The 22,106-nt window shown below is 40.0% G+C and overlaps 1 protein-coding gene across 1 annotated transcript in view; it reads right to left on the reverse strand.

Moving 5' to 3' along the window:
- Slc26a4 (solute carrier family 26 member 4) overlaps positions 1-22,106 on the reverse strand; it is a 49,708-nt gene that overhangs the window by 21,440 nt on the left and 6,162 nt on the right. The window contains exons 3-7 of the mRNA XM_008830719.2: positions 17,301-17,411; positions 15,222-15,406; positions 13,826-13,990; positions 4,208-4,360; positions 4,021-4,103 (exon numbers count right to left, since the gene is read on the reverse strand). Coding sequence (XP_008828941.1) covers positions 4,021-4,103; positions 4,208-4,360; positions 13,826-13,990; positions 15,222-15,406; positions 17,301-17,411 — 697 coding nt within the window. The remainder of the gene's footprint in view (positions 1-4,020; positions 4,104-4,207; positions 4,361-13,825; positions 13,991-15,221; positions 15,407-17,300; positions 17,412-22,106) is intronic.

The raw sequence follows: 22,106 nt of genomic DNA on the forward strand, positions 1-22,106 counted from the left end.
AAAATCTTCTTGATTTTAAGGAAAAAAAAACCATTAAATTTATGTATTATCACCATACTCCGTAGCCACTAAACTATCCCAATGATTGTGTTTTCAAAAGACTATTATCTGATGAAACCTGAGCTTTGCTAGAAACTTAAACAATTAACCATATAAACCTATGAGACTGTACCCAAAAATCAAAATTTGGAGGAAGGGCCTCATTTACCTATAGCTTGATGACTGTTCATACAGTGTGATCCCAGAGTCCCCGGCATCAAAAAGACAAAACAAAAAACTCTGCTACCTTTGTCGTTTATGTCTGAATAAAGGTAAAATAGAAGTTTTTAAAGAGAAAAACCATAGGGAAATTTCGAGTATCTTAGGACATTGCTGAATTTATCTCTCTCATTTTAGTAAGATGAGAGCTTTGACTCAGAAAAGTGAAATGATTTGCTTGAGGTCTTTTAGTAGGTCCACGTCAGATATTAGATGATTGGGTAACAAGATCTGCTGGGTGTTCTGCTAAGGCTTTCTCTCCTCTACAGGGGTAATTTTCAGACTCTTTTCTCCCATGCCCCATCCTACTCCGTATGTAGGCTCCAGAACGGATGCCACCTGAAGGCAGTCAGGATGTTGGAAACCTTGACCCACACTTGAGTGACTCAGTATCACATCACCTGCTAACCTAGATCTGACCTCGTATCTTCCTTAAAATCAGGCTTCTAAGACTTAATCAAGGCTACTTCAGATAACTATAGTTTGATCAAAGCCAAATCCTGAAAAGATTTTGGTTGATAGTAGCCCAATGCTCACTGCCTGCCTGGTTCCCAAGCTCTCCAAGTATTACCTGATCCTTGATTATTCGTGGTTAAAAAGTGTAAAGTGTGAAATCAAAGGAGGACCTCAGTCACTGAGCAACTTTGTGACTTTTGGCATGGTACTAAGCCTATTGAATCTGTTTCATCAGCTGTCAAATGATGACTATGCACTCTTCTTATGAAATCACTGAGGAGGGAATTTACTCCTCTTCACTAGTGGTGTTCAGCCTACATTGGGAGAACCGAAATCCACCATATCCATATATGTATATGACTTTTTGTGTTGTCTTGCTGAACTTCAGTGGCATCAATTATTTGTCCCAAGTCAGCTGAAGCCCTGCCTGGACATCTTCTAATGACCTGAGCAAGCCTATCTTCCAGTATCTGAAATAACTCTTTCCAAATTGCATGATTACCAGTAGGTCTATTCTACTCTAGCCCACCCAGTCTGATGCAGTCATGAAATAATATGACCAAGAGTTTGATGGGGAGGGAGCATATGAGCACACAGTTATCTGAAAACATGGGGATGAGGAATGGTAGGTCCTGTAGGGCCAAATCACCCATAAAGTGGTGTCATGTGTGTTAAATCTGCTAACTGGATCTTTCACTTCAGTTGGACGAGAACATTTGGCAAATGTTCCACCAGACCTACTAAGGAGAGAAACAGTCCTCAGGGTGCAGCCAGATAAAAACGCTCTGATGTTTGTTGCACCTCCCATTTCACATGCTGTTCTTTCCTGGGCCCCACTTCAAAGGACATCCACTGAAAACAATGATAATAAACATGGTAGCACAAGTGCCTCTGGTACTGGCAAAGAGGGGACCAGTTGCTGAGATGAAGCTGGATAGAGTAGTATGGGGAGCAAAATTCATAGCATGAAGCAGTTCATCTTGTTCATACACACACACACACACACACACACACACACACACACACACAAAGTGACAGGTGAGGTAAAAGAGATGCAGGTTGTAATGAGTGAGAAGCTGGGCTTTATGGGAACCAGCTGCATGAGAGAGGCAGGTTGTGACCAGCCTTCTAGTGACAGCTGGTGAAGAAAAAAGGCCTTCGTCGGAGAGGGAAGGCTCCAAGTTTGAATTGAATCCCTGTGGGACACTCAGATGGTGACAGGACAGAGAGGCTGTGTGGTTTTTACCAGGTAGGGAGCAGAGAGAAGGACAGAGTCACAGTTTGGGCTGTGCAGTGGGAAGTTGCTTATTCTGGGGGCTGCATGGTTCCAGCATGTCATTCTAGCAGGATAATGAGAGCTTCCAGGGGCAATGCCTGGAGGAATGAAGCAGGAAGTTCTTTTTCCTTCTCTGGCGCTGCCCTCAGCCACTAGAACATTCTCCTCCCGTCCCTGGTTTCTCAACTTTCCTTGCCACCCTTTCCTTTGCAGGTATGTTAATATCATTAGAATGGTTTCTGGGCCACCAAGTAATATTAGATAACAAAGACCTTTCTTGTGGCTTATTTATAATGACACGGGAAGGGAATTTATCCCTTCAGTAGGTTATTTTCAGAGATCCCACTGTCAGGTTGATGCTATGCTAGGAAGACAGAGCTGAACAACACAAATGGAGTCACTATGATGAAGGGTCCTTGAGGCTAAGTTAGCTGTTAGAGTCATCAGCTTGACCAAGGGCAGGAGCCTAAAGATTCCACATAGGCAAGTGGCCAGGAAAGCTCTGCAGAGACCTAGGAAAGACAATGTAAGCCAGTAAAAACAAGTCCCCAAAGCATGGCTTTACAGGGCAGGCATGTGCTGCAGACCCCCTATGACTTGTGCACATAGGAAGCCTGACAAAAGAGATTTGCATTTATGCATTTTATATCGTTTATAATTACTCAAATAATCCAGACAGGGTAGAAATTCTGTAACTCAAGTAGCCACATTGCATCTTTTATCATTACATTTCTTAAAAATGTTGATCTTCTAGTGCACAATTTCTCAAACTTACCTAATCAGAAGAATCGTTTGGGACACTTTAGAAAAATAATTTCCAGACACAGTAGATTTGAAATGGGAGCCAGGAATTTGTGTTAACCCAGGTCTCATGTGATTCTTACAAAAAGGTATATTGTAACACTGTAATGGGTAATATGTAACATAAGTCTCCTATACCCAGTTGTTTGAAAAATATTTTTAAAACTGATACTGACAAGCTGGGTGTGGTGGTGCGCACCTTTAATCCCAGGCAGAGTCAGGCGGATCTCTGTGAGTTCAAAGCCAGCCTGGTCTACAAAGTGAGTTCCAGGCCAGCTGGGGCTACAGAGAGACCCTATCTCAAAAGGACAAAAAAAAACCCACTGATATTGGCAAATAAATATAAGATATTTAATTAATATCACAAATGGGGAGATAACATCCTGTGGAACAAGCACTCAGAATAAGTATGCTTATGGAGTTTCTATTAAGAGCATACAAAAACAAGGACGAGTGTAAGGCCCCTCCACTAGATTTAATGGAAGGGAAACTACTGCTTCCTGATTGACCCCCAAATCAGTGATAAATACTACAGTTGACGTTATGAATGTGATAAACATCTGGTCTTCCTCTTGACTGCTTGTGACAAAACTATAGTGTAAACCACTTTGTCCACTCTTCATTTCATGAGACTCTCAGTGGCATTTCACACGCTTAAGTTGAAGTTTCAGCTATGTCTTAGAGAAGAATTTTCCCAGACCACACAAGTAGACAGTAACAGGGATAGATGAAGGACCTTGGTCTTTTATTCTTCTAATTTGCAAAAATGAAATAGATACAAAAATACTGCAACTTATTTATAGGTATGAGAGGTATCATTTTTAATCTATGATTGATTAAACCTAGTGGTAGAGAATTTAAGCCAGACATCCTAGATTCCTTAAGCAGATTGTTGATAATTCAATTAATACTACCAGTTGTGAATATGTTTATATTATATTGTAATTACACACATGAGTTTAAATCAAGAGTCTGGTATTAAATGTATATGTCTTGCCACATGTTAAGAAAATAGAGCATATAAGTGCTTCTTTTTAAACAAATGACCAGAACTTTATACAGAGAGAGAGAGAGAAAGAGAGAGAGAGAGAGAGAGAGAGAGAGAGAGAGAGAGAGAGAGAACTATTGATGGGGCACCAGTGAAGTGAAACTGGTAATAAAAAGCTTTATTTAAATAGAAAGTACTGGCTTAATTTATTAGTATTATCTAAGAAGAACAGCATACTGACCCACTTGGGATGGATTTAACAATGCCAGCACTGTAATTCTTTTCCAAGTTGGCTCCATATGAAATGGCAGTGGCAATTATTGTCTGAAATAAAATAAAAGAAGATGTGAAAAAACTGCACTGGTTTTAATAATTCCTTGCTTGTCAACCTAATTAATCCTGAATTTTTAACTATATATTCTACTTACCACAATTACTTCTATAGGTATTGGGACTGGGATTTTGTGTTTAAATCGATCATTTAATTCCTTAACAGCCATACAGATGATGATGGTAAGTAACCCAGCAATGAAATCTGCAATATTGGTATCACCAATGTTTTGAAAAATCTCAATCAGAGTCTGTAAAGAGAAAATAGGAGGTTTTGTTTTGTTTTACTTTAAAAAATTATTTCCAGGGATTTTTGATGGAATTTTTGTGAGTTTCATATAATATATTTTTATCATATTTAGACCCCACTCCTATTTGTACCCCTCTTATAGCCCCCTTGCTATATTTTTTTGTACTCTGTCACATATATTAAGATTTCTCAGGTCAAGTTTGTGTCCCCAAATGTCCTTCAGTGTGTGTCCATTCACGGAAGCCTGGTTAACCTAAATAGCATCACACCCTTAAAGAAAACTGACTCTTCTCTCCCAGAAGCTATCAGTTGCCAATAGTTCCTGAGTGAAGGTTGGAGCTTCTTCCCCATTTCCCCACTTCTATGCTGGGATTTTTGTCTGACTTGAGCTTGTGTGGGCCTTGAGCATTCTGTTGCCATTGCTGTGAGTTCATGTAAGTAACTTCCCAGCTGTCTGGAAAACTCTGTTTCCTTGTGGTCATCCACCACCTCTGGCTCTTACAGTCTTTCTTCCCCATCTCCCTCAATGGTCCCTGAGCCTTGAATGCAGAGTTTGAAACAGGTGTTTCATATGCCTTCTACTGTATAGACACATACATACTAAGAGCATGTCTCCCACACATAATCATATCACATCAAACAGCACATGAATGTCTTATATAATCAGTGGTTAAGAGCACTGACTGCTCTTGCAGAGGACCTGGGTTCGATTCCCAGCACTCACATGGCGGCTGTGAACCATCCTTAACTCCCGTTCCAGGGGAATCTGATGCCCTCTTCTGACCTCCGTGGCATTGCAGAACACAGGTGCACTCACATACATGCAGGCAATACTCTCATACACATAAAATAAAAATAATAAAATATTTTTAAAATTGTATAGATGGGGTTATTGAGATTGTTCAATGGATAAAAGTACTTACCACTAAGCCTGATGACCTGAGTTCCATAGGGTGAGAGGAGAAAACTGAATCCTGAAAGTTGTTCCATGACCTCCACAACTGTGCTGTGGCATGTGCATACACACACACACACACACACACACACACACACACACTCAACTCAATTAACGTAAAAATAGATAAAATTATGATGAAAAAATCCTAAAAATATATTGGCTAATAGAAGGACCATTAAGTACATGCAGTTTCTAAAATACACACACAGAAAATGTAAAGTTACTAATGGCAGTTAACTTGGAGAGGTAAAACTATGGGTGATTTTTATATTCTTTATGTTTTCTGCTCTGTATTTTAAAAAATGAAATGAAGGCTTTTTCAAGAAAAAATATCATATGCTATCTTTTGCTTACATAAAACGTTTAAAGTTTATCTAATGTAGTTGTATAGGAGCTATTCAGTGACCTTTCACCACATAGATAGGAATATTACTGAAACCAAAGACTGACAGACCAGAAAGTTGCAACTATTTTCCTTTGGTCTCAACCAGCATCTCAAGTAATATTCCTCTCTAAACCTGAATGATACAGGTAATAACAACAAGAATAAAAACTTCCTGAATGTTTCATATGAAAATACAAATAGCACCAACTGATTGATTCTTTATGGCAAATTAAAACCACTGAATGGATACAGTGACCAAGTATTTATAGTTTAGAAATTAATTTGGTGCTAAAAGTAATTCCTTCCAGTGGGCAGGGAAACCATTTCAAGGAAAAACTCATTTTGTTTTGTAAATAGGAGATCTCTGGGAAACAAGTGTGTTCTTCAAGGAAATTAGAAAGGGAAGCCCTGGGGCAGAATGGGACATCTTAATAGTTTGAAGCATGTATCTTGGTATATTTTTACAGATAAGCAAAATACTTTAAATAGTTATAATGATAATATGTTAACAGTTTTATAATGAACATCATGTCATTTTTCCAGTAACCTCGCCTGTTTGGAACACATTCAGGAGTAAGAGAATAGAGGGGGTCTTTTGCAAACAAAATACATTCCAGCAAATGTTCGGGCTAAAATTCAGGTATTTAACTTGAAGGAAGCCTTTCACTCAGAGAGCATTTTTGCTCTAACTTTAAACCCAATATTAACAGGTTAATTCTGTCTGCTTTCCAGAGTCTCTGAAAATTGTTAGCAGCAGATACATTGAGCAACAAGATAAAGCAGGTGGCACAGGGAGAAAGAGAAAGTGGGAAAACTACCACAAGCAGACAGGATGATGAAACTTAGAGTACCTCACACTGGAGCCAGCAGCCCTGTCACCTACCCCAGAGGCTTGAAGATTGTCATTGTGCTTTGGCTCTTTACATAATCAGTTTTCTATTGAGGACTCTATTTCATGAGCTAGGTGTAATATTTTGATCAACTGTCTATATAGTAAAGGTTTAGTTTCCAACTCAAAATGGGAAACTGCATTTGCAAATCATTTGCCTGGCTTTTGATGGTACACACCTATAATCATGATACTCAGGTGATGGAGGCAGAAGAATCTTTTTTGGGAGGAGGGTGAGACAGGGTTTCCCTGTAACCCCAGCTGGCCTGAAATTCACTGTGTAGGCCAGGCTGGTCTCAGTCTTACAGAGATCCACCTGCCTCTGCCTCTGAAGTGCTGAGATTAAAGGTGTGCGCCACCTTGCCTGACTGAAGGAGAAGAATCTTCAGTTCAAAGCCAGCCTGGGCTGCAATAGAGTGTTCAAGGACAGCCTGTCTCAAAACACACACACCATGTGAACTAATTATCCTGATCCACAAAAACACTTTACCTTACCCCCCTAAAAATATCACTATGGGGGCCTGAGAAGATGGCTCAGACAGGAAGGTGCCTACCACTCAAGCACAAGGACCTGAGTTCTGATCCCTAGTCCCCACATAAAAAGTTGGGCACAGCAATGTGTATCTGTAACTCAAGCACTTGGGAAGTGGAGACAGGTGGATCCTCAGAGTTCATTGGCCAGCCAAAAGTGTTGAGCTCCAGGTTCAGTAAAGAATCATGTTTAAAAAAAAAATACAGTGGAGATCAATCAATGAAGATACCTCACACCAACTTCTGGCCTCTACACATGTGTAAACACATGTGCACACCTGTATGCACACATGTACATGCATGAACATGTACATGTCCACCCACATACATATACACACAAATTTTTTTAATGTTTTTTAAATCACCACAAGATTCCCATTTAATCTTTGAAAGTCACTTAAACCTTTGACTATTAAGAATCTCTGCTATATTTTAAGTGCAAGATGAGCTACAAAAAAGCAAAATGAGGGCTGGAGAGATGACTGAGCAGTTAGGAACAGTGGGTTCTCTTGCAGAGGACCCAGGTTCAATTCCCAGCATCCACATGACAGCTAACAACCATCTGTAACTACAGTTCCAGGGGAATCTGATGCCCTCTTCTGATTTCCGTGGGCACTGCACAACTTGGGTGCATTTATACACATGCAGGCAATACACTCATACACACAAAAACTAAAAATAATAAAATATTTCTAAAAAGCAAAATCAATCTATATTGCACAGTTGCATTGAGCAAAGCATATGAGTTACATGGATTAATTACCTTAATAGTTAATAGTGAGTAATAGTTTGGAGTTTGGGGTTTCTTTTTTTTTCCTTCTTCTTTTTTTTCTTTTTGGTCTTTTTGAGACAGGGTCTCCCTGTAGCCCCAGCTGTCCTGGAACTCACTATATAGACCAGGCTGGGCTTGAACTCACAGAGATCCACCTGCCTCTGCCTCTGCCTCCCAAGTGCTGGGACTACAGGTGTGTGCCACCACACCCAGCTGGGGTTTCTTATAGAAGGTTTTACACTAAAAAGTTTAATCTGTGTAGAAATAAGCCTCGGCATATAAGTGGAAGTGATCAGTTTATACTCAAGGATATAGAAATAAGATTCCAAGCATGCACCAAACAGTAGTTCTAATTTAGTTTTCTATTGAGTGCTAAAATATAGATAAATATAATTCTGTATTTTTGCCTAGTATTCCAAATATAGGTCAAATCATGAGAGTGAAGTTTTCAGTTATTGATATTTCACTACATTTCCTACTATGGTTGAAGAACTTTAAGACCTCTTCATTTAAATAATAACTCTTGTCCAGTATTACCTGGGTGTATGAAGCCACAAAGAAAAAATATGCCCAATATTGTATATGAGAACATTTACTGGTAACTTTTGGAGTTGACTTTGTTCTAGCTCATCTTATCTCCACAACTACAACAAATGCTTCACAATCACCTCCTGGCATCTGGCGTTCCCTGCTACACATACTTTCTGTGTATATAAATTGCCCTTCTCAGTGTTCCTCTTTGTCATAATGGTGTACATTTTACATGTTGAAATAAGTTCAAGCTAATAACTCTGATTATAAGCTATACTCTCAAAACTCACCTTTGCAGTGGACACTTCCTAAAGGAAAACACCTGAGATGATCTCCTGGCCCCCTCCACAGGCACACACATACACATGCATGTGTACCTGTACATATACGCAATGCTACACAGACACACAGACACAGACACAGACAGACAGACACACACACACACACACAATTCTTAAAGCTCACTTTTGGACATACTTTTCAGGGCAGTCTTACTTGTAGGAAGAAGAAGTGGGTCAGGTTGCATCAGTTTAGTAGGCAAGCCAAGAGGGTGTCCCTTTTCTATTGAAACAACCCATTCCAAGAGAATGGTAACAAAACAGAAGATATTTAAGAGATCTGAATGCTTGAGTAGCTATGCATAGCATCCAGAATAGTAATAACTGAATTGCTGCCAACACCCTGCCATGATCCCTTCTGGCCTATTAATCAAGTGTATTTGGCATCTATGAATGAATGTTTTCTGTTGTTTCTAACCATCCTTTCCCCAATTCTTTGTATCCATTACTTCCGATTGTTAGTATATCTTTGGAGGGGCACAACCTTACAACAAAAATGATGCTGCATGTTATAAAAATGTGACATATTAACTCTAACATTCCAAGAGAGGCATTTTACAATTCTACAGTATTTCCTGGAAGAATCCACTGCTGTTCTGCATTTATTGAAGGACTCCTTCGTATGTGGTTGCCACAGTAACACCATAAGCAAACTCTCTGTGCAGGGACCACAAGGCACTTACAATTCTAATAATAATTTCCAGATCTACCTATTCTTTCTTTTCAGAATAAAAATCTTATATTAACTATCAAGGGGGATAATTTAAATGCCTCCATTCAACTTGGCTGACTTGTGAGGAATTGCTTGCAAAATTCTATGACAATAGGTTCATCAATTAAGCAAATAACGCCCCTCTAGGACAGTACAGAATACTGATAAGCCACAGAGATCGGGCTGGGGAAAGTGGGTATATGAGAATACTGTACTTTCTGCTCAAATGTTCTGTGAGCCTAAATCTTCTATTTAAAGGTCCATTAACAAAATACATGGCACATACTAAATTGAGTCTTTAAGAATAATATTCAGGCTGGAGAGATGACTCAGTGGTTAAGAGTGCATACTGTTCTTCCAGAGGACCTTAGTTTCAGTCCCAGCACCCATGTCAGCCAGCTCATAACTGCCTATAATTACAGCTCCTGGGGAACTGACACCCTCTTCTGGCCTCCATGGGCACTTGTACATGTGACATGCAGATACATATACACATTAATAAAATAATAAAAGTAATTTTTAAAAAGAATAATATTCAGCCAGGCGTGATGGTGCACACCTTTAATCCCAGCACTCAGGAGGCAGAGGCAGATGGATCTCTGTGAGTTCAAGGCCAGCCTGGTCTACAGAGTGAGTTCCAGGACAGCTGCAGCATGAACTAGTCACATAATGATTATTTTTGGCTTAAAGACTATTTTTTTACCTTGTTCTGATGTTTCACTTTGTCCCTGGAAAATTGGGGTAATTTGCAGCACATTTCTTCATAAATACAGTCCCAGGAGGCCAGAAAAACTATTTCCCCTGTTCTGCAGAGGTGCTAGACCAGGGTTCCAAACCAAGTGTTGGCCTCAGCTTCCTGTGAGCTAGGTGGATACAGGCCTGGAAATCCTTGCACAAGGAAGCAAGCTCTCTCGCTCTCTTTTTAAAATTTTCTTTATTATTTTTATTTTATGTGTATGCGTGTAGTGCCTGCATGTATGTAAGTGCCACTTGTGTTGTGCAGTACCCATGGAGGACAGAAGAGGCTGTCAGATCCCCTTGGACTGGAGTTATGGACAGTTGTTAACTGCCATGTAGGTGCTGGGATTCGAACCTGGGTCTTCTGCAAGAACAACCAGTGTTCTTAACTGCTGAGCCATCTCTCCAGCCCCGGAAGTGAGCTCTCTTAATAAGGGATGTCTTGGTGAGCTCCAGAATCAATGGGTTTGTGTGTGGACTGAATAGGCCCTGTTATTCTTGGCAGTTCTTCAGTGTTTACAGAATAAGTGAAATGAACAAAGGAAAAAGAAGGAATACATGAAAGTTGATACAGTGGAAAAACAGGCATGTCAAAGACTGCAAAAGTGACAGTGCCTATCAGAAAAGGAAATCTGATGGTACCAAGAAAACCCAGTGAGGGCTGGGCAGATGACTCAGTGGGTACAGGCACTGGCCATGCAAGCCAGGTGACCTGAGTTTGATGCCCAGAACCCACGTAAAAAGCCAGATGTAGTAGCATGCATCCATAACCCCCGAACTCATAGCAAGGGGGCATGAGAGGTGAATTGCCCAGAAGTTCATGAGCTAGCTAGCCTGGAGTATGCAACTCAGCTGCAGAAACAACAAAAGAGATACTACCACAGCAGGGTGGAGGTGACAGCCAAGTTCTGAAAGTTGTCCTCTGACTTCCACATGCATCCCACATCAAGCACGCACACAAAACAAATTTAATGAAAAGGTTTTTTAAAAGAACTTGTGATTTGGGCAAAGGAAAAAAGTAAAAATGACCAAAATCATGCTGAATTAAAAAAAAAAAACAGCTGTGTTAGGCTTCAGGGGTGAATCTACTGCAATTATTCTGCTAATAGGCATACTAGCAAACTGCCCTCTAAGTCTGTATTTATATATTCAAAGATCCATGCAGCTCTCAGACCTCATCAGGAAAGTCTCTTTGGGTAGTGAACAGTGCTTATCTCTGAAGATCACAACTGGTCACAGTGCAGAGAATAAGTGTTGGTCACAAATGGGACATTTATAATCATCCTACCCCCAAGACTCAGGGACCATCACAGAAAGGAGGTGGAAAGCTTGTAAGAGCCAGAATTCAAGGAGGACTGGAGCAAAACAGTGTCTTCTGGACAGGACAGAACTGTGAATTCACATCTGTGGCTTGCCTGCCAAGATCAAACTAGTCAACATTCTAGCCTGGAGGGAGCCAGAGGGGTTCCCCCATCCCTAACTGAGGAGCTATTAACAGTTGATGGTTTTTCTGGGAGGGAGAGTCAGTTTTTTAAGGGTGTGGTCCCTGGTAGCTTAGCCACACTCCAGTGGACAGTCCCATACCCTTGAGTATATGGGCAGTGCAAGTTGGACTTGGTGGGCCATATTAAAAAAAAAAGTCAGATATGGTGGCACATACCTTTAATTCCAATACTTGGGGCCCTGAGGCAGGCAGATCTCTGTGAGATTGAGGCCAGCCTGGCCTACATAGTGAGTTCCAAGCCAGAAAAAGAAAACAAAGTTGGGAGGGGTGGATAGATTTGGGAGGAGTTAGAGGGAGGAGTTGGGATGAATGTAATCAAAATGCATTGTATGAAATTCTCAAAGAGTTAATAAAAATATTAAGAAAGCAGGAAAGAAAGAAAAAACAGCCAGTGTTAATGTCTTCTAATATGCCGGGTCTCTGGAAAGCAGACAGTGAGCTCTGTGAAGTCTGTTCATCCATGCTAATGACTAATAGTCATAATAAACAAAACACTACTATATGTATGATATTGTGCTTGGTGCTTTTTTGTTTTTTGAGACAGGGCCTCACTATGGAGCGTCAATTTTGGAGCCTCAAATTTGAGATCTTTGGCTTCCCCAGTGCTGGGTTACCCATGTATGCCACCATGCCTGATATAAATTTTCTTTTCTAATCATCACAGCTCTAAGAAGTGGCCACTTTTATTACCCCCATTTTAAAACGTAGGACCCAGGGTCTTAGGGAAGTACATTTTAACATGTTCAAGGTCACAAAAAGTAGAAAGTAGTAGACCCAAGACTGTAACTCTAGTCTCTTAAAGTTCAAATTTTATGATCTTAGTCACTGTGTTATCCTCCTCCATCTACTCCAACAGCTTAGCTTAGTTCCTAGTTCATAGTAAGCACTCAGAAATATTTACTGAATGGATAAAGTAATTGATGGGGTGATTATAGCACTGAAATCCTACATTATTATGAAACCAAATTTCTGACAGTCTCATTCTTTGATATGTATGTATGGTCTTACATTTTTTTCAGGAGCAATTTCTTTTTTTGAGACAATGTCTCATTAGCCCAGACTGGTTTCAGACTCATTGTGTAGCTGAGGATAACTTTGTACTTCTGATCCTCCTGCCTCTGCCTCCCAGGTGCTAGTATTACAGGCATGGGTCACCACACTCAGTGCTAAGAACTGAACCTAGGACTTCATGTGTGCTTAGCCAGCACTCTACCAACTGAGCTATATCCCTAGCCCCTGTTTTTTAAATGCATTTTTGCATGACATCATCCCCACAAGCCTGAGTGACATCATGTTACTATTATCACCATGTCCCAGGCATCAGTAACATACTTTATATAGAACACGTACTTAGATCCAAGAACTTCAAATCTAATTAGTGTGATCTATATCCTTCTTTTACATCTCTTTTGCATGTTGAATCATCTCTGAACTTAATGTTCCTTTTCATGTATAATTGCTGAGACATTTACATTATGCATTTTATGGATGCTCGTAATTAGAAAGGGCCTGAGAGACACATCTCCAATCATTTCACTTTAAAAAGAAGGAAAAAAAGAGAAAGGCTTGAAAAAATAAACTCATAATAATTTTTCTGGAACCATGCCAGCCCCTAGACTAAGTGTTTATTCTCTGACAACCCATTGAGGTAAATATTATTTTCAGCCTTATTCTGCAAAGAAGGAAACTGAGGCATGGTGATTTGTTCAGTAGTAGTGAGTAGTTAGGAAATTAGAGTCAGAAATTTAATCCAATCCTGCCCAGCTCCAAACGTGAATGTACAGCCACTACCTTACATAGTCTAAGGGTTACTTAGCTTATCAGATACAAAGCCTAGACAAGAATGGAAGTCTATTGAATCCCAGACCTGACTTTATTTCATTAGGCCCTTGCTTCCACTAATATTTTTGACTGCCAAAACATTTGGGAAAGCTTTTGAGCATTTGAGAACAATGATTTACAAAATGTGATTCCTGATGTGTTTGCTTCTTTCAGGGAAGAAATTTTCAAAGGCCCCCAAAGTATGACCTGGGGAACAGAGATTCTCCAGGCTCAAGTGGGAAAGAGAGATGATAGTGATGGTCTCTGGAGTGAGATGCAGCACTTACATAGATGATGGAAAGAATGCCGTTATAGTTTTTGGTTGAAACGTTGAGGACAATCTTCAGCTGCGAGACCAGCACTTGGAAGGCAGCAGCTGTTGTGAATCCACCAACCAGGGGGTCTGCCAAGTACCTCACTATGAATCCAATCTGCAAACCTCCAAATACCAGCTAGGGTAGGAAGAAATATGGAAAAGTTTAAACATTTGCCTGAGAGAAGGGGCAACTCCCTGGAAAGATTAATGATCGAAGCTTCATACCAGTGGAAACAGCCTGCCTGTGGGACAGAACCATTTCTGGAAACAAATGGCAAGTCTTTTTTTTTGAAGTTAATATTTAATCTTATTTAATTTTAATTAATTGAATTTTAAAGATTTTATTTTATTTTTAGTGTATATTTTTATTGAATTTTTGTGCATTTCATGCAGTATACCTTAATCATAATTAGGCCTCCTCCCCTATCTGCACCCTCTCATAGCCTGCCCACAGGATTTTATGCATTCTGTCATATATGTTAAGGCCTATTGAGTCGTTTCTGTACCCAGCAGTCCCTCAATGTGAGGTCATCCATTGGAACTTGTTCAGCCTATGTAGGGTCACTCCCTTAAAGATCAATTCCCCTTCACTCAGTAGTGACCAGCTGCCAATAGTTCCCTTTGCCAAGGTTGGGATCTCCTGCCTACAAATGGGAATTTCTTGATGGCCTGTTCTTTCCCCTATACTACTTTAAAATTCAAAATTCACGTGCACTGTAAAATTCAAAATCCATGTGCACTGTAAAATTCAACTACTTCAAGCTATGTACTAAGACAAGCAAAAACCATGTAGCTTATTTCTGTGACTCTCAAGCCTCCAGCCTTGGGTCCCTGAACACTGTTCTCCTTCATGGTCCCTGCACACTTCCCTTGCTCATGCTCAACTGAATCACTCATGTTCTACTTTCTTTCTTTCTTTTTTCTATGACTTTGATGATAAGGATTAAAAAAAAATTTTTTTAAGTTTTTAAGTGTGTGTGTGTGTGTGTGTGTGTGTGTGTGTGTGTGTGTGTGCGCTCATGAGTTCACTGGATGTGTGTGAATGCTGTGTGTACAGTAACCACAGATTCCAGAAGAGGGCCACAGATCGCCTGGAGCTGGAGTTGCAGGCAGTTGTGAGGCAAGAACAGTACATGCTCTTAACTGTGGAGCCATCTCTCCAGCCCCCAAAGATGATTAAGTGATTTTTATAAGTGAGGTCTTCCAGGCTATTCTAGCACCTGATCTAAAACAATGTTACTTAGAAAATAATTTTTCAGTTCTGGTAATTCATCTTACATTTAGATGAATTTTTGTTTCTATATTTTAAAGTTAATTATTTCAAATAAGAATCACACTCATCTGTATTTTACATGTAAGCCAGTTACCTGTATGATTCCAACTAAAAGTGTGAGGGTGCTTGCGATTAATACTCTGGCTGCATCTCTGGTTCCAGTGTCTATCGTGGTTGTGTTCAGTGTACTTCCATTACCACTGGGCACGAGAAAGTGGTCATCCGGAGCCATACTCAGAACAACGGATCCCACCATTAAACTGACCACTGGGAAAGGTCCTGGAGAAAAAGGCTCAGTCAACTAACCTGTTATGAATCACAAATATTTAGACTCAACATGTCTATGCATACTTAGAAAGATGTGTGAAATAATTAGCTGTAATTAGGAAAATTCTGTTCACAAAGGAAGCTGAAAAGCAGGTGTCTTAAGGCATTTGTGACCCAGGGAGTATGAAAGGGACATGTAGGTAGTTGACAGTAAAACAGTATTCAGTGTGCTTCATAAACACACAGGAAGAGTACCCAGCCTATCCTATGTGGGATCATCATGGGGGTGGGGAGATGGGACTGTGGTGGAAGTTTTCATGAAAAGGGTTCATGGCAGAGATAACATATAAGCTGAATCCTTACTTGTTCCATTTACTATTTATCCCATAAGATCTTGTCTTCTAGAGTGTCCAGTACTCTGATCCCTGGACACAAGTACAGGATCCAAACTGACAAAAGGAACATACAGTTTCTCTTTTCAAAACAAAAATTTTTTGTATGTCATGTGCCAGTCAGTAAGATCCTATGTTTTAAAAAAGTTCTGGTTTCTTCCATTTACTACTGACATCTTTACCCATGATGAATATGAATATGATGATGATGATGATGATGATGCTATCCTTTGATCATGAAAGGCTTTATGTCTGAGAGGCCTCACTATCCAACCCAATAACATAGAATAACTAAATGCAGAGAAAACTAGAGAAAAACCCATTTGTATGTTACTGATTGATTATCCAAGGTGAGGAAGTTCTTTCAATCCTCTCTGAAGAAAATTGACATTCTCCTGCCTCCCAGCAGCCATCAATTGCCAATAGTTCTTTAGGTAGGGTTGGGACTTTTTTTTTTTTTTTGGTCTTTTTGAGACAGGGGAACTCGCTATGTACACCAGGCTGGCCTTGAACTCACAAAGATCTGAGTGCCTCTGCCTCCCAATGCTAGTATTAAAGTGAGTGCCACCCCACCCGGCCTGGGGGTGGGACTTTGTAAGATGGCCTTATGCACATACTGACTCAGTGGGTTTAAAGAGTACATGAAGTTGGGAGGAAAAAGTGATGGCAGTGAGGAGGATATGGGAGGAGTTGAAAGGGAAGAAGTGGATTTGATCAAAACACATTACCCAGATGAAATTCTCAGCATGTTTTAAAAAGGAAAAATATAACTTCCTCCTGACTTCTTTCTGAGGACAAATCAATGGGCTTGATACTGGGAGAGACACAATTATGCACAGGGCATGGACATGGATGGCTTCATTCATCTCAACAGGGTCATTCAGATAGCATCTAATCAGCAAGGGGGTGTAGCAGCAAAATTATTTCTATTGCTGATAGCAAACTTACACAAAACTGAATTAAAACATGTGTTTGTTAGAATATTGCAGTAAAAAAAAAAACAAACTTAAATTTGAGAGTGAAAAGAAAACCCATTGTGAGCCATGCCAAGAAAGAAAGCCAAGCTTGTTTTCTAAATTTTTCTGGCAAGATTTTTCCAGTCTTCTAATATCAGAGACTTAAAATCAGTATGCTCTTTAATGAAATGATGAATATGTATTTGATCCCTGTAATTTAGTAAATACAAAGCTAATCTAGTGAAGTAAATGGATTTAAAGACCTTGTAAAGATATTTTTTGGTTTTTTTTCCCATCATGTGTCGGGAAAAAGCACTTTAAAATACAGAATCAAATTTACTATACTTTAAAAAATCAAACCATACTAAAATCTAAAAGTAGGTTTTAACTTTACCCCTTCATTAAAGCAAAGTTATGTATAAAGCTGAACAGTATCATTCAATGGGGAAAGTAGGCAGGGCACTGAAGTCTGATTCTAGTACCCATTGCAGAGGTGCATAACAGAGCAGAAACTCAACACACATGACTACATAGGCAGTAAAATACACTTGTAATTACCAACTGAGATGTGTCTTGATGTTCCAAAAACAAAGTATGTCAGGATAGGAAAAAAGGCAGAGTAGAGACCATATCCAACAGGAACTGCAGCTAGTAGAGCATACGCCATCCCTAAAGGTACAACCAACATGATTAAATTCACCAGCAACAGTCACAGCAATTTTTACTGCACAAATAAAAGCTTCTACATAGATATCCTTGAGTTATGGTTTCAGACATAGCAGACTTGAGGGGTTTTCTTATTTTACATACAGACTATGGCCGTGGTAAGATGTGGAATGTGACTTAGTCAGCTAGATAATGATTATTTCACACCCATCCCCTGTTCAAATTGACTGACTCCATTGATCAGTCACTGGGTGATGATATCAGTGGGAAAAACAATCGAGTCAGTTGTAGAACTTGGTCAAGCCAGTCCAAAAATTTGGACCAGTTCATATGGATAATTTGTTTGAGCCTGTGTTCCATGGAATACAAAGATTGTTGCACTTGACATTTCTCCTTTTTTGTTGAGGAAGAGAAGTTAGATACAAAGCAAAACAACTGTAAATGAAGGGGACCAGCTCCACCAGGAGCCTATACCAGGCAGCCTCTGGGCCCACAAATGTCAGGCTATGGATATGTCAACATTTCAGATGACATAGCAGTTGGAAAAGGATAATGACAGTCTTTTCCTTGGCTAAATAATTAGTAGTCAGCACATCTTAAACCATAATATCTCTCCACAATTCGTGCTTGAGGAGTGAAAATCAAGCCCTTTGACCCTTGAGTCACCCCCACCTCCAGTTATGCAATCCTTTCCCCAAGTTTAGGAAACTGGATTTTAAGCCACCATCAGCTATGGCCAATTGCCATGGCCTCTCAGTTACATTTATAATGACTTTTAAAACTTGGTTATAGGGGCTGGAGAGACAGCTCAGTGGTTAAGAGCACTGGCTACTCTTACAGAGGACCCAGGTTTGGTTCCCAGCACCCAGCTAACAACTGTCCTTAACTCCCATTCCAAGGGATCTGACACCTCCTCTGGTCTTGGTGGGCATTGCACAAATGGGTGCACTTACATACATGCAGGCAAAACACTTATAAAATTAAAATAAATCAAAACAAAAAAATTAAACTTACAACCCAAATGAGCACTCAAATTTATTTGCTGAATGAATATATCCAAATAAGGAAGTGTTTATCTAAATTATAGTTTATACATTGTAATTACATGTTGGCAGTGGTTTTGTGGGGAGCTGGTGTGTGAATTTCTATAGAATGCAATTGGTGTGATGCACAGAAATACATTTACTAACAAGAACTGATATGAGATAAAACTTTGGATCTGGGGGTTGAACTCATGATGTCAGACTTAGTGGCAGGGACCTGTACCCACTGAACCATCTTGCCAACCATGAAAAAAAGTTTTAAATGAGAAAAATAGAATAAAAAGAAAAATCTGCTTACTCCCACTTTTATAAAAGTAAGTATGTAGTAAGCACTAAAAGAAATCTAGAAAGATTTTCAATGTAATATAAACTAATCCATCCATACAAAAAGACTGTAAATGATATAGTAAATGCTGTGTATCTGAAATCCAGGCTAAGAAATGAGTTACTGCAGGCACAGTTAAAACTTTGTATCCTTTTCCTCAATCACAGGCTCTTTCCTCTTCCATCCTCAGAAAGCAACCAAAATTCTGAATTTGATATTTATTATTCTGGGATATTAGTGCCTATGTTGATATGCACTATGTGTCTTGTAATATATTCATTAAAGTATGAATGGCTTATCTATATGGTAGGATCAGAGGAGACATCCGGTTTGTAGAGGAGGATTTTTATTCCTTGTATATGTTTTCTACAATAAAAGCACTCATTCATTTATTCCACAACTTATACATGTAGCATGTGAATACTTTTAGTTTTTGTATTCGTACAATTGTGTTATAGAAAAATAGGTATTACTAATGCATTTCTTTGAAAATTTTGTATGTGTATGCATCTGTGGTTTATATGAATTAGGTATGCTCATGTGTGTAATGCCAAAAGGAAGGCCTTAAGTGTCCTGCTCTACCACTCTGTACCTTACTTCCTTGAGTCATGGCCTCTCACTGAACCTCTGCTGGCTACCAGCAAGTCCCAGCAGTCTCTGCTGCCTCACAGTGCTGGAGTTACAGTCATGTGGCCGCACCCCGATTTTTACATGGGTTCTAGAGATTTAAACCCAAGACATCATGCTTGGGCAGCAAGTGCTCTCATCTCCCTAGGCCCTTGATGTACTTCTTTTAATATTTAAGATACACAGGAATTGCAGTAAACAGTAGTCCCAGAAATAAGGACTAGGATAGAAAGGTGTGTCCACAAAGCAAAAGCAGAAGAAGCAGAGAGAGAGAATGAAGATGCTGTCTATTCCCTACGAACAGTTTTCAAGTCCTTCTCAAACTTAGAGTTCCCTGAACAAGCCATTTTTTCCTTCTCTGTCCCTCCTCCTGCACTTCTTAATACGCCTGGAAAATAGGAACTTTTTCAGTTTTCATACACAGTGTCTATTTTTATTCAAGCACACTGTAATCATCCTTTTTACAAAGGGATGTCGTATAAAATTAAAATTATGCAGTTTGTAAAGAAACTTAAAATACTGATTTAAATATGAATCTCTGTGTTGGTGTATAGACTGTCTAGGATGGCAGCATTTACTTACAAATTGAAACCAAAAGCACAACATGATGGGCCCTTACAACACTCTGAAGTTGTACAACTCCCTGGCCTCAAAAACTGTGAGAAATATTGCCAGCCTGTGGTGTTTGGTAGAGCCATTGAACCCCTGTTACAGGATAACTACATTTAAACTCTTTTTATATTGTATATTTATATGTTTTAAGAAGCTTCTATAAAAAGCCTACTAATGCCAGAAATGGACACCCTCTTTTGGAGTTGCTCACCAGGGGGTTCCCAAAGACCCTCAAACAATATTGAACACTGCCGTGGCTCTTGGTTACCTGCCAGAACTTGACAGTAAGACCCTATTGCTGAAGACACTACATATATGAGCATAGAACAAAAAAGAAGTCAAGCTGGTACTGACCTCAATGCTTCATCTCTACTGGATAGATTTCATAGTGCTAGAAGGTGCTATGCATGATACCAGAAGAGAAAAGTGATCATTATCCTTATCCAACTGTGAACCCTGAAGAGCTACAATAATGACTAGCTTCACAAAATAGTCCCACTAGTACAAAAGTGGCATGAATGTTATGGGAGTAATTAACCATTCTCTGATTGGATTTAAGGCCCATTTAGCAAGTTGGAATCTGTACCTGGCACTGTTATCAGGACCAAGAACCTGTGGTTAGACAGATCACAGCCTGTGATGGAGAACCTACTACTACTATTCTGCTAAATGAACATAGTATTAACCTGACTCCTAATGCCTTATTCTTATTCTTATCCCTATAGATTAGTGCATCTCCCAGTTCTCACCAGAGAAGCTTCTTCTTGCAGCAGATAGAGATTAACACAGAGACCCCACAACTGGTCAAGGTGCAGAGAATAAGAGACTACAGAGTGCTCACCCCTAAATGGGATACCTATATCACACCCTCTCCTCCTAAGGCTCAGGGATTATTTCAGAAGAGGGAGTGGAAAGATTATAAAAGCAGAAGTGGTAGATGAACACAAGGAAACCATGTTGTCTGTACACAATAGGCCAGCTGCACATATGGACCCATAGTACTTGTGACAGCATGCTCAAGACTGGTGCAAGGCCAAGCCATACAAAACCCCAGCATGGATGGGGGAGGTAGGCAAGAATCCCCAGCCCTAGCTGAGGATCCATTGGCAGCTGACAGCTGCTGGAAGAGAGAGAGTCAGTTTTCTTTAAGGATGTGGCACAGGGTAGGTTAACTAAACTCCAAGGGATGAACCCATACCCATGAGCATTTGGGGAACACAAATTAAATTCAATAGGCTTTTAAAAGAGAAAAATCGTATTAGAGGATGTGAAGTTGGGGGCATAGTGAAACGAGGTAAAGAATGGAGGACAGGGTCTGAATGTGACCAAAATACATTTTATGAATTTCTAAAAAATCAATAGAATGTTTTTAACTGTGAGAAATGATTTTTCAATTATGTGTTAAGTAAATCAGTAAGTGTCAAAGATAAAAAATAGACACAAAACTCCTCATAGCTGTGAGTAAAGATAGCAATGAAAGGGCTTGTAGGTCTTTCACTGCTTAGTAGGAGTTTACTTTTTAATATCAGGAATCAAAAGGCCCAACTAGACTGCACAACTAGATGAGGCATCTCCCGCCACTCCACAGACCCAGCAGCAGGTAGGTTGCAGAACTGGTTGTTACTGCAGCTACAAGGTAGCTCCTGAAGTCTCCCTTGAGCCTCCCTCTGTCCAGCTGTGGATTGGGAGCCCCCAGCCCACCCACTCTGAAGTCCTTAAGGAGGCACTTCTTTTTCCTTTGGCTCCTAGCCTAACTAACCCTCTCCCTCCAGACCGCTGGTGCTGCCTGTCCTCACTTCCATCCTGGGTCAGCACAATCCATGGGATTTCACCAATGCTCTTTGCCTTCTCTCCACCCGCTTTACTTCATCTAGCAAACCCCAACCTGGCTGAACCCAAACGGTCATGTTCGAGATAGCCTTCAAGAAGGTAGAAAGACCAGACTGAGGCATTGCACCTACACTAACAAGTGCCACACCAGATCTTTGATGCCAAGTCCTGGAAAGGCACTCAGCACTGCCTGGTGAGCCGATCCCACGTCCTCAGCAGGTGTGCCTTTCTTCTCCCTTTGACACCTGCCCTTCCTTTGAA

This window comes from Nannospalax galili, unplaced genomic scaffold, assembly GCF_000622305.1.
Source record: "Nannospalax galili isolate Female #2095 unplaced genomic scaffold, S.galili_v1.0 scaffold312, whole genome shotgun sequence".
Classification (NCBI taxonomy): Eukaryota; Metazoa; Chordata; class Mammalia; order Rodentia; family Spalacidae; genus Nannospalax; species Nannospalax galili.